The 18025-nt window shown below is 37.4% G+C and overlaps 1 protein-coding gene across 1 annotated transcript; it reads right to left on the bottom strand.

Annotated features, from left to right (window-relative positions):
* On the bottom strand, nucleotides 226-17684 carry ASPA (aspartoacylase). The gene is made up of 6 exons (NM_001123077.1): nucleotides 17449-17684; nucleotides 12777-12972; nucleotides 11193-11286; nucleotides 7728-7835; nucleotides 3007-3116; nucleotides 226-423 (listed from the first exon to the last, which is right to left on the bottom strand). Exons 1-6 carry the CDS (start codon nucleotides 17682-17684, stop codon nucleotides 226-228), a joined length of 942 nt encoding a protein of 313 aa, NP_001116549.1.

Below are 18025 nucleotides of genomic sequence, written 5' to 3'. Positions count from 1 at the left end.
TCATTGAATAAGCTGCATATATAAAGTACAACATCTTTAAAAGATATTCATTAATGTATTGAGTCATTCAAGAAATTTACCTGAATGTCCACTGTGGGCAAGGCACTGGGCTATGTGCTTTGGAAATGAAGTTGAATAAGGCACCATCTTGCTCTTCAAAATCGTACTTTACAAACGAGTGGAATTTGTCAAGGTACTTTATAACAAGTGAGTTAGAAAGGATTTCTAATGCAAAGAGGAGTGAATACCTTTTGCATTGAGTGTTAGTTTAGTTGTCTTTGCGAAAGCTTCTTTCTTTTCATAATATGCCGCCTCGTTTACAAACACCGGGTACACAGTACAGTCTCCACCCAATGGAATAGTCTTCCCATCAAGAGTTAAAAACACAGGATCCCCAGGGTGCAATGGTTTCCAGTCTTGATCCTTTCATGAAACAATTAAAAACATAAATTACATTTGGTTTTTCTCCTACTTTAAATTTTTTATAACGGAAAAGAATATGAAAGAGTATATATATATGTGTAACTGAATCACTTTGCTGTAGGCCAGACTCTAACACAACATTGTAAATTAACTATACTTCAATAAAGATAAATTAAAAAAATTTCATGTCAGGCTCCAGACAACTAAAATGTCTTCTTTTAAAAGAGATACTTGAGAGGCATGTGGGTGATCTGACTGCACTGAGACTGAGCAGTTAATTTTGGCAGAGGGTTTGAGAGTTCCCCTTTTTATTTCTATAACTGACACATGCGATGAGCGTTTGCTTTAATAAGAAGTTTGCCTTGAATGTTGCCAAAGAGATTTATAATATCAAAAGGCAAAATGAAATTCACGTCTCCTAAGTGAATATTCTAACTCTTGCTAGCTGAAGATAAATGTTGCTCAGCAAAATTTAGGAAATATCCATTTAAGAGCCTTCAGTGTATGAGACATTATACTTTTGGGGATAAAAAATGAGTGACATTGTGCCTGCATGTTAGGAGGTTCTATTCTGGTGGGGATTGGTGGGAGAAGGTGGGGGTAGGCTGGCCAAAGTCCAAGATGAAGTGGATGTTTCCCATACGTGTCTCCACATTCCAATAACAACTGAATCATTTGAAAGGTCCCCACCAGGGACTTGAACCTGTGACTCCTCACACACCAGTACTGGCACACCATAGGAACCCTAGGGTGGTTCCTATCACACTTGGATGTATTTGCAAATCATAAATGGATCTTGTTAAAATGCAGATTCTGATTCTCTAGATCTGGGGTGGGGGTCTGAGATGCTGCATTTTTAACAGTTGCTAGCAGCAGCAGCATTACCTGAGAGTTTGTTAAAAAAAAAAAAAAAAGCAGAATTTTATTCCCCTAAGTTAAAATCTTCATGTTAACAAATCCCCAGAGAGTCACATGTGCAACATTTACGTATGAGACGTACTGTATTACAGCAATTTTCTGAACCCTGGCTGCACATTACACTTACCTGGGATGTTTCAAAAATACAGATGAGTGAAGATTCATCAAATCAGAATCTCAAGAGTGGGGCTCACGTGTCAATATTTTTGAAATCATACGGTAAAATCATTTTTGTGTAATAGTTTTATGAGTTTTGACAAATGCATAGCATAGAGTTGTATAACCATGTAATCAAGAAACAATTCTGTCACACTCCTCCCGTTCCCTCATCCTTATTTATAATTCAGTTTTTTTATTTTTTTAACCCCCCCCCCCACCCAGGTTTCAAGACCTACCACTAGCCATGTTTGCTACTCATCTCGTTCCTCTCACCTCTCTGCCTTCCCAGGATGAGGTTTGTATTTCCCATGGATGTCCTTGAGGAATGTAAAACTTAAAAAAGTCCTGTGTTATAGCTGGTTGTGACATCATTATCCTGGCCTCTGTTTCTTCTACTTGCAGTTGTTGTTACCTGTAGTGCTTTCCTCTTCTCTCCTCCCCAATCTTTATCTTTGTGTCCTTTAAGACTTTGCCTAAGGCTCCTTCAAATTCCACCGGGACGGCACTAAGGCACAAAGCTGTCTTTGCTCTAGTAGTCTGTATTTTGGGGCAGGCTACTTTATTCAGTTGGAAGTTGGAAGGACTACCATTAGGGTCATTTAAATAGGAGTTTGAACTGGATCAGTGGTTTTCCACCCTAATTATCCAGGCCAATAAGATCAGATTATCCCAGAGTGGGGTCCCAGCACTACCATTTTTTTAAAAGGCTCTCCGGGCAATGTGCATCCAGGGTTGAAGGCACCAGGCTAGACAATCCACAGGCTATCTTCCATTTCTGAGCTCTGAGGGTGTGTAGGTTTTAGCTTTTTGGTATCTTTGGCTCTCCCTTCTTTTACCTTTGCCTTTTCCAGGTTTAAACCTTCTATACTCTCCCAAGAGCCTCCTCTTCTCCTTCACTATGCCATTATTGATCAAACTACACAAGGAGGAGCTACTGGGGTTCTGAGGAGTAAGGATGTAGTGGCAGAAAACATTCCAAAGAAAGAGGTTCTAACTGTTTTGCTCTAACTTATATTAGTGATCACAGGGAGGTGGTAGCAATGTGGTCAACTGCAAAGAACATTCATTCAGGACCTGCCATCAACAGCGATGGGGCTACGGGAAGGATCTAATTTCTGAGCCTCTGTTTTCTTGTATTAAAATAGAATCATTCCTACCTATCGCCCTTGAACCAGAAATTTCACTTTCTCTGACCTCCCACCCTCACCTCATTATTCTGTTACAGGATCTGGTTATCTTCCTTTTCAAGACCACAGCTTAGACTTCAGTATATCTAGACGATAAATTCCACAAGAATATAAACTATGTTCATTGATGCCGTCCCAGAGCCAGCACAGGACATATGCCATAAATATTTACTGAGTGATTGAATACCCTAAGTATACTGCAATGTTTTAGAGAACATCACATGAGCTAATGAATGTAAAATGCTCTCTGGACAGGAAAGTTCTACTCAAAGGTAAGGCATCATTATTTTGAATATTTAAAAGAAACAGTCAATGTTACCTGAAGTTTAGGGTGGATAATAGCAGCAATTTCTCCACTTTCATTCCGGGGATAATCAACTTTCTCCATTATTTTATAGACTTCAATAGCACAGGGAGGAAATTCTTTTCCTATGGTAAAAACAACATGTATAAATAGGGAGTTCCCGTCGTGGCTCAGCGGAAACAAATCCGACTAGGAAAGATGAGGTTGTGGGTTCAATTCCTGGCCTCGCTCAGTGGGTTGAGGATTCGGCATTGCCATGAGCTGTGGTGTAGGTCTCAGACGCGGCTTGGATATGGCATTGCTGTGGCCGCTAGGCCAGCGGCTACAGCTCCAATTGGACCCCTGACCTGGGAACCTCCATATGTCGCACGTGTGGCCCTAAAAGGACAGACAAAAAAAAAAAAAGTATAAATAGCAACTAAAAAAAATCTCCTGAGAAAAGGGAAGTTGATGTTTTAAAGAAGGAAAAACAACCAAAAACTGAAGACAGACAGTTCAGGAAGAACACACTATGTTGTTGTTGGGTTGTTTTTTTTGTTTTTTGTTTTTTTTTTTGTTTTGTTTTTGTTTTGTTTTTTTGTTTTTTGCTTTTAAGTCATTTTATTGTGAAATATAACACTCAGAAAGTACAAAAAATATAGTAATAGTTTAATGAACTGTAAAGTGATTATCCATGTAACCACCTCCCAGGAGAGGAAATAGCACACTGTCTGCATAGCAGCATCCCCTGAATGTCTCTGTCCCATCATGTTCCCATTGCCTTCCCATCTTAGCAGAAACCACTAATTTTGGTAATGACTCTCTTGCTTTATAGTTTTGCTACCTATGTATGAATCTCACACAATATCATTCAGGTTTGCCTACCTCTTGATGTTTTGCAAATATAATCAATCAGTATATGTGCCTTGAATCTGTCTCCTTAAGCTCTTCTTTGGAAAATTCATCCATACTATGGTATGTAGCCATTGTCCATTCATTTTATTTGCAGTATGGTATTCCACTCCAAGAAAATACCATAATTTATTTATTCTTTCTATGGTTTATGGACATCTTGCATGTTTCCATCTTGGGGCTATAAAGAAGAATGTCACAGGCTTGAGGAGCTTCAGGCAGAGAGCTGCTCTGCCGCCGCCAGCACTGACACACTGTACTGGATCTTCTTCCCGGTGCTTGAATGTCCCACCCTAAAGCTGAGAAAGTCACCCTAGAAACACATGTCATTGGCCATAACAGCATCTGCTCCACTGTTGTCTTGTTTCATTATTGTCAGCATTAATAAAATCCTGAGTATTGGCTCTTTGACTGATGGTTGCAGGTCCCAGAAGCCTTTAGCTTTCTTGGCCTATGTCGTAACTGAACAGTATATTCTAAAAGGGTTTGTACCCTTTTTATTAACAATAAGAAGTTTAAGTTTCATAATCCTGGACCAATCTAATATACCAAAAATTCTATCACTTGATTTCTTATTCTCTTTATTTGTTTCTTCTTCTAACTAATGAATTTGTCCATGTCTTACTGAGTTTTTCATGGTTACACTGTTCTTGAAAAATAAAATTTATGGGCTAATAGGATAGAGTAGTTTTTTTTTTTAATTTCAATTTACTTAAACTAAAAAACCCCAAACAGTTCATTCTTTTCATCCATCTCCTAGCTGTTTCTGCTTTAGGCAGCCCTTAATTTGTTCTCTGTATCTACAAGTTTGGTTTTACATTTTTAATTTATTTATTTTTAGATTTCACATATAAGAGAGATCATACGGTAATTGTCTTTCTCTGCCTGACTTATTCATTTAGCATAATGCCCTCAAGATCCATCCACATTGTTGCAAATAGAAAGACTACATTCTTTTTTATGGCTAAATAATATTTATATGAGTACTACAATTTCTTTATCCATTCCTCCATCTACGGACACTTAGAGGTTGTTTCCACATGTTGGCTGCTGCAGATTATTCTGAACAAACACAGGGGTGCCTGTATCTTTTTGAATTAGTGTTTTCATTTTCTTTGCATAAATACCCAGACTAGAACTGCTAGATCATATGGTAGTCCTATTTTTAATTTTTTTGAGGCATCGCTATGCTGTTTTCCAGAGTGGCTGCACCAGCATTAGAGTCCCACCAACAGTGAGCAAGGGCTCCCTTTTCTCTATATCCTTGGCAAAACTTATTTATCATCTTTTTGACAATACCCATTCTAACAGGTATAAAGTGATACTTTGTTATGGTTTTGATTTTTATTACCCTAATGATTAATGATGGACAGCATTTTTTCATGCACCTTTTAGCCATCTGCATGTCTTTGGAAAAACATCTATCCAGATCTTCTGTTCATTTTTAAATCAGATTTTTTTTTTTTTTGCTATTGAGTTGTATGAGTTCTTCATATATTTTGGATATTAGCCCCTTATCAGATATATGATTTCCAAATATTTTCTCTCATTCAGAAAAAAATATTTTCATTTTGTTGATGGTTTTCTTTGCTGTGTAGAAGCTTTTTAGTTTGATATAGTTCCACTTGCTTATTTGTGTCTTTGTTGTTTGTGCTTTTGGTGTCAGAGTCAAAGGATTGCCAAAATCTATTTCAAGAAGCTCACTACCTATGTTTTCTTCCATCAGTTTTACAGTTTCAGTCCTTGTGTTCAAGTCCTTAATCAATTTTAAGTTCATTTTTGAGTATGGTATAAGATAGTGGTTGAGTTTTGTTCTTTTGCATGTGGCTGTTCAGTTTTCCCAACACCTTTTACTGTGGGATTGTCCTTTCCCCATTGTATATTCTTGGCTCCTTTTTAGTAAATCAATTTACCATATATTCCTGGGTTTATTTCTGAGCTCTCTATTCTACTCCATTGATCTGTGTGTCTGTTTTTATGCCAATACAGTACTGTTTTAATTACTATAGCTTTGTAATACAGTTTGAAGTCAGGGAGTGTGATGCCTCCAGCTTTGTTCTCTTTCTCTAGATTGCTTTGGTTATTCAGGCTCCTATATGGTTCCATAAAATTTTACTTAAGAATGTTCACAAATAGCACTAAACCAAAAGATGTTTTCGAATTATTCCTACTAGCACACTGTCCACAAGTACATGAGGTAGGACAGAGGCAGAAAATAGAACTTAAAAAGTCAGTGCTGGGGGAGTTCCTGTTGTGGTGCAGTGGAAATGAATCCGACTAGGAACCATGACATTGCAGGTTCTATCCCTGGCCTCGCTCAGTGGGTTAAGGATCCGGCATTGCTGTGGGCTGTGGTGTGGGTTGCAGATGAGGCTCAGATCCTACATTGCTGTGGCTCTGGTGTTGGCTGGCAGCAATGGCTCTGATTAGAACCGCTAGCCTGGGAACATCCATATGCCATGTACGTGGCCCTAAAAGGACAAAAGACAAAAAAAAAAAAAGAAAGAAAGAAATAGCCAGTGCGGGAAAGAACTGGGAATCAGGATACCTGGGCTCTAATCTCCTAGATGTGTAAACTTGAGCTAGATGCTTAGCTTCTCGAAGCTCACTGTCTTTACCTGTCAAATGAAAGCTTCACATTAGTTTATCTGGGAAGGCCCTTCCAGTTCTGACATTCTATGATTGCATAACTTCAGGAGAACGTCCGGCAGGTTAGGTGACTATCAATCAGTTAGCTTTTGCAACACAATGGATACTAGTCAGGTTCATTCACCACTGAGCCACAATAGGAACTTCATAGACTTCATTATTTTTTGACTGCAGTTTTAGGTTTACCAAATAAGTGAGCAGACAGTACACAGAGCTCCACATACCCATCTCACTACCAGCATTGTCTTCACTATTCTGTAATTATACAAATACTACATGAATACATCAGTCTTCTTGAACACAATTCAAACAAAATTAACCTGGTTTTCCCCTCCTCTCTCCAGTAATCACTGTTATTAGTTGGATGTGTTTTCTTCTGTAACTTCTTCCTGTGTACGAACATATATATTTATATGTATCCTAGCAAGTGTTTATAATTATTATCATTATTATTTTGAAGAAACTTGATATACTGTATGTTCTGGTCTGCAACTTGCTTCCTTTCAACTAACAGTGTAGGTTAAAGATCTTTCTATGCTAGTTTATTTAACTAACCAGCTGATGGATAGTCAAGTCATTTCCATTGTTTTGCTTTACAAACAACGGTGTGATAACTACTCTGGTATGTGTCATGTAAGTGTGCATGTGCTTGTGTTTCTCTGAGATGTGAAATTGTTGGATCATAGGATTTGTGCATTTTAGAAAGTGGCTACTGTAAAATTATCCTCTAAAGTATCTTCACCAATTTACCTCATCAGGGAAGATCCCCTTTTCCTACACCCTTTCCAATGTTTAATATCAGATTTTAAAAGTTTCCCAATCTAGTGGGAGAAAATGGTTTCACATTTTAATTTGTACTTCTCTGATTACTAGTGATATTGGACATCTTTTCACCTATTTATTGGATACTTGTTGTTCCTGGTATTTCTTTGCCTTTTAAAAATAAGATTAATAGGAAAACGAAGATTTCATTTGGGGAGTTTTATTTGTTGCTGCTTTTCTTGAATGTGTCTACACTGGTCATTGATGAATGGCTGAAGTGAATGAAATTTTTAAAGAGCACCTAACATCACAAACAGGTCGAATTTGACTTAGGATCCAATTGCTACAATGTTTAGTGGTTAAGTCATTATGTGTACTCCTCTCACACACATACACACAAGCTAACAATTAATCAGTTTCTGCCTACTACTTACCTTCATTGAAATTATGTATAAAATCAAGAGCATGTTTAATCATTTTTCTCATTTGATCCAGAATATCAGCTCGCAGAACTCCTTGAGGCTGGGGACCAACTTCTATACCTAGGTACAGCAGGGGAGATAGTCACATTTACATAAGCACTAAAATATAAGATTGACCATTTTAATATATCAAGATCTAGAATGTCATCATAAAAATGATTTAAAGGAGTTCCCGTCGTGGCGCAGTGGTTAACGAATCTGACTAGGAACCATGAGGTTGCAGGTTCGGTCCCTGCCCTTGCTCAGTGCGTTAACGATCCGGCGTTGCCGTGAGCTGTGGTGTAGGTTGCAGACGCGGCTCGGATCCCGCGTTGCTGTTGCTGTGGCTCTGGCGTAGGCTGGTGGCTACAGCTCCGATTCAACCCCTAGCCTGGGAACCTCCATATGCCGCGGGAGTGGCCCAAGAAATAGCAACAACAACAAAAGACAAAAAGACAAAAAAAAAAATGATTTAAAAAGTAGACTTGATAGCATCATGGAAAATATTTCTGACATAATGTTAGGCAAAAAATAAAGCAGGACTTTTACATGTACAAGCTATATGCATAGTAAATAAAGACTGGGAGAGAACGTGGGGAAAAAAAATCAAAGAATTGTGTTATAGTAGTAAGGCTTGGGGTCTTTTTTCTTTAAATTTCCATCAATACTGTAAAAACACTTAAAATTATGATAGAGTAATAGTAGAAAAATTTATGCTGCCAAAATAAAAAGTGGCCACAAAGATAAACTATCATAGACTTAACATTCCGCTTCTGGGGGAAAATACATCCATTTAGTAATAGAAATCTAGACTAAAAGAGCCATGGATTTAAGTCAGATTTACAATGTGTGTGACCCTAGAGCAACATTCTTGCCCTTAAGATAACAACCCATCCTGACATGATAATGCAATGGTTTAAATTTTCTTCAGAAAAAAAATTGTATTCACTTCTTCCCATCCTAATAAAATTATGCCTGTACTATCAGGGTCCACTTCCGTGGCAGTCAAGCATCTATCCATAAATCTTCAAAATACTCTTTCTCCACTTATCTAGCCCCTTCCCTCCTATTCAAGTCTCCCACACAGATATCACTCCAATCATCACCTTTCCATTTACATAAAACCACCAATCAAGTATAACATCATCCATTCTCATTCTCTTTTACCAACTCATATGCATTCTTTCCACCTATCTTATTTTCACCCACTTCTGTTATTTCTTTTTTTTTTCTTTTTTGCTTTTTAGGGCCACACCCACAGCATATGGAGGTTCCCAGGCTAGGGGTTGAATTGGAACTACAGCTGCTGGCCTACACCACAGCCACTGCAACTCAGGATCCGAGCCGCGTCTGTGATCTACACCACAGCTCATGGCAACTCCAGCTCCTTAACCCCGTGAGCGAGGCCAGAACTGAACCCACAACCTTGTGGTTCCTAGTGGGATTCGTTTCCACTGAGCCACGATGGGAACCCCCACTTCTGTTATTTCTTAATGTTCAAAATCTTACTATATTCTCTTTTATCTTCATTTTTCATTTTTGTGCTTAGCTTTCCTGGATATGTGTTTGGGCATATATTTAAGTATATGGTATAAGTGTGGCTAAGGGATGCACCAGTACATAAATGATTCCAAATGTGTGACAATGTCTTCACGGACATGTTTGTATGCATCCTGTAGGATACATTGTTGGTTGCCTACCCCCAATTCACCCCATCTTACTCCTTGCCAACAGAGTCCTGATTCTGGTTGGGTATCCAACTCCGGAGTAAATGTAGAATAGTTTTAGTCAATTATAGTAATCCCATTAACCGTAGTAATTAAATTAAGAATAGATAATTGACCCAGTTCTGAACAACTGGCCATAAGAAGGGTCTGCAGGGGAAATCCTGAGAGTCTCCTTTACTCCGTTAGATATTGTCACATTGGCATATGATGCTTGAAACTACAGATGACATCTTGCGGCACTTAAAGTCACAGATGTATTTAAAATGCTGAGTTGGAGAAACAGTCTCTTTGATCTTAAGTGTTTTTTCCCCTCAGTAAAAAAAAATTTATTACGAATAAAATTGTAGAGTTGGAAAGAGAGCATATATTTCTAACTATTTATGATGTTCTTAATACTTCTCCATATTAAAATGTTTGAAAGATTTGCTCTATTTTTTAAGAGCCAAACATATCAGTAGATATTTGTTCTAAGAGTGACCCTGCTCCATAAATGTAACAGACCAGGATTGCTCTCTCAAGGTTTGGAAATTTTATGTTTTATTTGGTGTCACAGAGAAGCAGGATCTCTATCCATTATTGTTAAGCATTGAATTTGTTTCAAATAATTACCTATACTTGGCTATTTAGTTGCTTCAATTGATCCTTTGATTATGTGCCAAAAATTATCAATAGCTGAATAACCAAGATAACTTTAAATTTGCTTTTCTTTGACAACCCATTTTTAAATTAAATTGCTCTTATTTCAAATGCCTGAGATCTGGAGTTTCCATCGCAGCTCAGTGGTTAGTGAACCTGACTAGCATCCACGAGGAGTAAGTTCAATCCCTGGCCTCACTCAGTGGGTTAAGGATCCGGTGTTGCCCTGAGCTGTGGTGTAGGTCTCAGATGTGGCTTGGATCCCGCGTTGCTGTGACTGTGGTGTAGGCCAGCAGCTACAGCTCTGATTGGACCCCTAGCCTGGGAACCTCCATATACTGCAGGTGTGGCCCTAAAAAAGACCAAAAAAAAAAAAAAAAAGACCTAAAATGCCTGAGAAGTAACAATAACAAAAAAAAGATTTTAAGTTGTGACTGCAATTTTAAAGATTATAGTGTGGCCTGCAAACAATTATGCTAATAGGTCATTTGGGCAAGAGAATGGAGTATAGAAAAAAGAGACTGAGAAGGTGCATGAGCGTACAAGCCTGAATCTTAGAAGTTACCAGAAGGTAAACATGAATTCACAGTCTGGGAATCTGACAGGGCAAACAAGTGAATGGATAACAGACACAGGTTACCAGAGACTCTACTGCAAAACAAGTGTTAAGAGGGATGTTGGGAGAGAATTTTCCATGGGTCTTTCGTATTTCTGCACATTTCACCAGCAAGATATTGACTGCCTTGGCTCCAGGTTATTTTTTTAAAGAATGTGTGCATAGTCAATAGTCTTGGAAGATAGGGATGATGTCCTCCTAGGAGCAAAAGGCAGGTTGCTTACTGCCCATTATAAAATATTCAAATTCCTTCAGCCCATTGTTTCTTCCTGAGATGCAGAAAGCTGCTCAATGAAATTGAGAAAATCTGATATAGAGATTGCCTGCAGATAGTTTGCTTATTACTTGACAATTGTTAAGCCATAAAAACAAGCAAAGTCACTATAAATAGTCTTTAATTTTCTCAGTTTCATCTAGGACATATTTTATTTAGTTGTGACAGGGGGAGATATGACTTACCAACAGGATACTTGGCTATAGAACGTGTGGTTGCATATTTGAGGGAAGGATGCTCAATAAGATAAACATAGCAGGGTAATGGAGCCAGAGACGTCTGGAAAGAATTTAAAACATCTTTCTTATTATGTAAAGACCATATGCTTTGTACTCTTTGCTGCTAGAGTCAATAATGCCTTCAATATGTTTTACTTCAATCAACTAAGATTTGTTAAGACAGCTTTATGAAATATACTCTAAAATCCAAAGTTATTATTAGAGCTTTGAAAACACAAATTACATATAAAATTGGATTAGGCATAGCTTTCTGGATAAAATGTTCATTAAACAATTCTCCAGAACTGTGAACAAAGAATATGAATACATTCTTCTGAATGGATTTGGTTATTTTTGTTTTCATCACTGGTTACTATTTAGCTTAGTACTGGTCTCTTAAAGAATTGTTTCTATCCCTGTGGGCCAGGTCCCTACAGATGTTAGGTAACTCCTCTACTTCCACTTATCTGAATGATAATTCAGGAGAGGCCTCAGTTTTGATAACAATGGCAGCCCTGAAGCTTTTGTGTCTGGCAAACAAAGTATTCAGCTCTCCCTTCAATGAGCAACAAAGAATAGCTTCATTTTGATCTCCTACCAGAACTACTATCTAGTCAACATCAAAAATTTAAGGAAACAGGAATAACAGCTAATCTTTACTATCTCTTAGGCATTCAGCTAAATATTCAGATAAATATTTTATCTCATTTAAGACTTATAATGGCCATACAGGCTAAGTGTTGTTATTATGTCAATTTTATAAAACGAGGAAAGCAAGGTTTGGGAAGTTAAGTATCTTGTTCAAGGTTAGTAAATGAGAAAGCCAGGATTTGAACCTAGATACTCCTAGCTATTTGGGTCACACTCTTTCCATTAAAATGTGCTAGCTCCTATCAGCTCTCTGGAAGGAAGGCTATCCATTACATAGAAATGTACAAATAGTTTATTTTGTGTTTTGCTTGGTTTTTATTTTCTAGCAGTTTTTCTCTAGTCAAGGCACTGGATTTCTGATTGTTTCATCACAGCCTTAAAATGATTAGCGCTACGAAATACGAAAGATGGGATGTATGTTGGAGTATACGAATCAGATGGAGACAAGGACATGAGCCCCTCTCTTTATCATTGGTCTTTAATCAACATTAAATGACTATTTTTTGAGTTTCCTAAAACTGTCATTGAACCACTTTAACCACACCAGTTAAAATTTGGGTATTAATTTACCAAATGGCCTATGATTTTGGTGGCTACCTTGATAAAATATTTATAATTGTACAGATGCAAGAATCTATATATGTTATACTATTTTATTCATTATACTTATTATTTTACTCATTTCATTTTTTATAATGATTTTTATTTTTAAATTTTTATTTCACTCATTTCTTCTCCTTTTTTCCTGCCTGCCACTTCGACTTCTCTTCTGGTGCTCCTCCCAACCCCCCTTTTCTCTTGGACCTGCCCTCCTGACACTCTTCTGGTTGTTTCACATCTATACCTGACTTAAAAGTACAGGTCCTAGGCTAACTTGTAAATGAGTAAAATTGACATTACCTTAATATAGTGAAACATCTGAATTAAAAAGTCATTCCTGGAATCTTCAAGAATAAGAGTGCACCCCATGTTAGAAGTAGTGTTGTGAAGGTCAAAAATAATGTCATAGGAATCTTCACTATCTTTTGGACCAAACAAACGACTTATTTCTTGAGCCCTTCTTACTTCATATGGCAAATCCTCTGACATTCTTTTGCTGTTATGAGCAGAAAAAAAAAAGATTAACATCTATGGCTAAGGTGACATAAATGTACAATAGGAACACAGTATATACGAAACCAGTTTCCAAACATTCAATGTGAAAAATCTGTGAGGGAAATGGAAGTTTACTTGAAAACTTTATAGATGAAAAACTACATTTTTCCTCCATTTGATTCCACATAAGGTTGCACTGACATGCTTGCTAATGATGGTTCACTTGTGTGGCTGGTCACAAGAAGGACATTTCAACAGAACTTACCATTTGACTTCAATCCTGAACAAAATTCTTCCATTAATTTAATCAACAGTCTCTTAGTAGTTAAGTGCACTGGGCTATTACAGAGCTAGACCATCAAGTGCACCCATTTTTTTTTTTTTTTGCACTCTAGCTAGTTCTAGTGCACAAAAATAGTCAAACTTAGGTGTTCACATCTAATTCTTAAGTGATGCCCATGAAGCTCTAGTGGTCCAGGGTCAAGCTCTACAGAGAAGAGTCTGTAAACCCTGAGAAAATACAAATATTTGCAGGTAATTACATATATGAGTTTTTCTGGGAATGAGGGTTGATAATTTGTATTGTTTTCTCAAATGAATTCTCTACCTTGCCCTTCCCCACTCCCCAAATGGTTAGGATATATTTTTTTCTTAATGTATCTGGTAATTTAAATTTATTTTTCCTTATTAAAGCATTCAACCACATTTCTCTATAATTTCACATATTTATATTTTCTATTTTTGCTAGTATCTTTTTTTAATGCATAGGCTTTTTTTTAAAAAATCTGCACAATTTGTGTTTTTAAAAAATATAAGTATAGTTGATTTACAGTGTTGTGTTAGTTTCAGGTATACAGCTAAGTGATTCAGTTATATGTACATATACATATTTTTTCAGATTCTTTCCCCATATGGGTTATTACAAAATATTGAATATAGTTCCCTGTGCTATATATTTTAATCTGCTGTTTATCTGTTTTATATACAGTAGTGTGTATATATTAATCCCAAACTCCTAATTTATTTCTTCCCTTCCTTTCCCTTTGGTACCCATAAGTTATTTTCTGTCTGTATGCACAGACTATTTTATTTATTTTTTCCATTTTAAAAGTTTTATTGAAGTGCAGTTGATTTACAATGTTATGATAATTTCTGCTGTACAACAAAGTGATTCAGTTATATACATACACATAGCCATTTGTTTTCAGATTCTTTCCCCATATAGGTTAATATTGGGTAGAGTTCCCTGTGCTATATAGCAGGTCCCTATTCACCTTCCATTCCATATATAATAGTGTGCATATGCCAGTCTCAAGCTCCCAATCCATCCCTCTCTGCACCCTGTCCCCTTTGGTAACCATAAGTTTGTTTTTGAAGTCTGTGAGTCTGTTTCTGTTTTGTAAAATAAGTTCATTTATAAAATTTTTTTAGATTCCACATATAAGTGATATCATATGTTGCCTGTCTTTCAAAGAACCTACAGTTTGCACCTGGATAATTATTGCCTGGACTGCAATCAAGAAAGTGGAGCAGCCATTTTTTTCAATTATGAAGAAAAGTGATGAGGACAAAAGATTAGGGCTGGTGCACTGGGAAAAGAGAAGTCTGTGGCATTTATGATATCATTGAGCCACTGCACTAACCCTAGAGTGCTTACCTCTGGGCTTACTATTTGTGAAAAGAAATCCTTATTTGATTTGTTTAAGCTGCTGTTTTCAAATTTCTATCACACACAACCAAACATAGTTCTTAATGGGTACTTATGCACTTTAAAAGTTAATTCACACAGCTTCATGAGTTTCCCCTCACCAACTGATGTGCATCTAAAATTCTTCCCCATGTGAGTAAATGGCACCTCCAGCCACCCAGTTGCTCAGAGTCAAGGCTTGAAGTTTTGAAAGATAATAGATACTTTGAGTTCCCATGCCTGGAATCAAGGTCCCAGAGTCCCAAGGGATGAGGCTGATGGAATAGGCAGGGACAAGATCCTAAAGGGAATAATGGCAGCTATGCTAAGTTACTTAAATCTATCTGGATAAGAGATTTTTGAAGAATTTTTAGCATGGGAAACACATGACCAGATTTACACATTAGGATGATTCTTAAGGCTACTACCACACAGACAATAGGTAGTAGTAAGGCCGGATGCGCAAAGATTCTTTAGGAGATTACTCTAACCATCCACAGAAGAAATAAAGTAAGGCAGTGAAAATAGAGAGGAAGATTAGATATGCAAAATACTTTCAATTATTCAATACTTGAGGGAGTTCCCGTCGTGGCGCAGTGGTTAACGAATCCGACTAGGATTCATGAGGTTGTGGGTTCAGTCCCTGGCCTTGCTCAGTGGGTTAAGGATCCGACCTTGCTGTGAGCTGTGGTGTAGGTCGCAGACGCTGCTCGGATCCCGCTGTTGCTGTGGCTCTGACGTAGGCTGGCAGCTACAGCTCCCATTAGACCCCTAGCCGGGGACCCTCCCATATGCTTCGGGAGTGGCCCAAGAAATGGCAAAAAGACAAAAAAAAATTATTCAATACTTGAATAATTGGAAGACTTAGTATCCCTCTAGACATAGGGGATGAGGAATGGGGAGGGTTCTAAGATGATTTCTGTAGGTGATTTGGTGCATAAAAGTGGTATCACTGATATGGGGGAAATAGGAAAAGCAGCAAAATTTGGGAGATGGGGGATGGGAAAATGTAACTGACTTATCTAGTTCATAAGTTTCCATAACCACCCTGAGAGAGAACTGTCTAGCCTCTGATAAATGTTCCTAGGTCAGGGATTGAACCAAAGCCACAGCAGTGACAATGCTGAATCCTCAAAAACTTGGCCACCAGGGAACTCCAGAAAGTGAATTTATAATAAAACTTTAAAAAAAGAAAAAAAAAAAAGAAAGTGAATTTAATTTAAAAGACTACTATCATTGAAATACATGCTACTGAATGCTCATAAAAAGAAAACTCAGGGAGTTCCCGTCGTGGCGCAGTGGTTAACGAATCCGACTAGGAACCATGAGGTTGCGGGTTCGGTCCCTGCCCTTGCTCAGTGGGTTAAGGATCTGGTGTTGCCGTGAGCTGTGGTGTAGGTTGCAGATGCGGCTCGGATCCCGCGTTGCTGTGGCTCTGGCGTAGGCCGGTGGCTACAGCTCCGATTCGACCCCTAGCCTGGGAACCTCCATATGCCGTGGGAGCGGCCCAAAGAAATAGCAAAAAGCCAAGAAAAAAAAAAAAAGAAAACTCACTCTAGTCCATCTCAGAGCTACTTGGGAAGTTAACAATGCAAACTAAAAGTTATTCTTGAACAAATCCTTACTTGTAATATAAGAGCTAGTTAATAGATGTTTTAGGTGAATAGATAAACTTTAATTGTGTCGATATAACCTCAGACATGGTTTGATGTACAAGGTATGACTAATGTATAAGTGCCTCAGAAAACGTCTATTCCATAAAGTGAGACAAATTTGTATGAATGTGGTAACCATCTTTTGATCTGTGATGGGATTAAATTGAAGCAACTCTCTAAACTCAAATTAGGATTTAACAGAAAATGAGTACATAAAGCAGTACTATGGTAGTTGTTTCTGTACATGACTGATATCTTAGCTTGCAGTCTGTTAGCTCATTGAGATTAAAAACCATTTTGTACATAGCTTTGTATATCCATGATACCTGGCACAGCGCCCTGTGAAGAGTGGGTGTTTAATAATATTTTTATGTAAATGAAAGAAAAAAGTGGTAAAAAGCTCATAGGCATATATATTTTTGGTAGTGGCTATAATGATGTATACAAAGGCAAAAATAATTAATAAGGACAAACCTAGAGTGTTATGTACATTGTATGCAATGTGTCATCAACTATAATTTAAATTCAGGTCTCAGTGATCCCCACTGAAGGTAGGACATCTACTCCTCAGATCACAGAGTGGACTAATGTTTTCTGAGGGTATTTATTCACTCTTTCATGCAACAAATATTAGTCGAAACATTACACATTTCTTAACTAGAACTTTAGGCATCATCATAAACATAGTTGCAGAAAAAGGAGCATTGTGCCACCTAGAAAGCTAACAAATATGTACCTAAGCATAATGGCCAAATATTAATGGAATGCAAAAGACTATTAAATCTGCTTCTTTACAGATACGATTTAAAAAATAAAAGCTTCTGTAATCTGTTGTTTCAGTCTGCATAGAATACATTTAAAAAGAAAAATCAGTTAAAAACCATCTGATGTTTTAAAAAGTTTCTAAAAGAGCACATGAATGCTCAGTTTAGATAACTGAGTAATTCATAATGGAGTATGATTAAAAGTGAAAGTGCTCTTATTCACAAGAGCAACTGTATGTATGGATATGAATATCATATGCATATACACATACACATGCTCTCACACATACTACTTTTCAGACAGACAGACAGACACACACACACACCCCTGTGCATGCACACACATACAACACAAATAAGAACAGTCTTACCCAAGATTTTCAGGGTCAAAAACTCGATTCAGGTCACAGTCAATATATCTGGTGCACTTCTCCACTGCTCTTGGGTTGGTTATAAATGGTTTTACCTCCAGCCCTGTTCTCTGAATCTCAGTGTTGTTCTCCAGCCAGTGCTTAACTAGAAATACTCCTGTGAGCTCATTCCCATGAGTTCCTCCAAATATAGCAACCTTTTTTATGGGATCTTCAGCAACTTGACAAGAAGTCATTTTATCAGGTAGTTTTATCTGATTTCTGCAATTCAGAAGGGAGGAGATCAAAGAAAACTTAATTTCTTAAGCAAACTTCAGAAATTTAAATCTAAATGAGACTTTAACCAAAGTGCAAAGTACAGAGTTCTCTTGAGTGGAGTATATTTTAATTTTCTGTTAGTTCTGAGCCTTGTTTATTATAAGGACACTCCCTTCTTTAGCCCTGCCCTTTACCATATTTGGATTAAAATATGCAGAGATCAACTAGAGATACAGCTGTTTACTTTAACTTCTAACTCCCTCAAATGGTCGTTAGACCTAAATGCAATAAAAATTAGCATCTCACACTAATGCAAAAC

The sequence above is a fragment of the Sus scrofa genome, chromosome 12 (assembly GCF_000003025.6).
Source record: "Sus scrofa isolate TJ Tabasco breed Duroc chromosome 12, Sscrofa11.1, whole genome shotgun sequence".
Classification (NCBI taxonomy): Eukaryota; Metazoa; Chordata; class Mammalia; order Artiodactyla; family Suidae; genus Sus; species Sus scrofa.
This window is presented reverse-complemented; position numbering and strand designations above follow the sequence as displayed.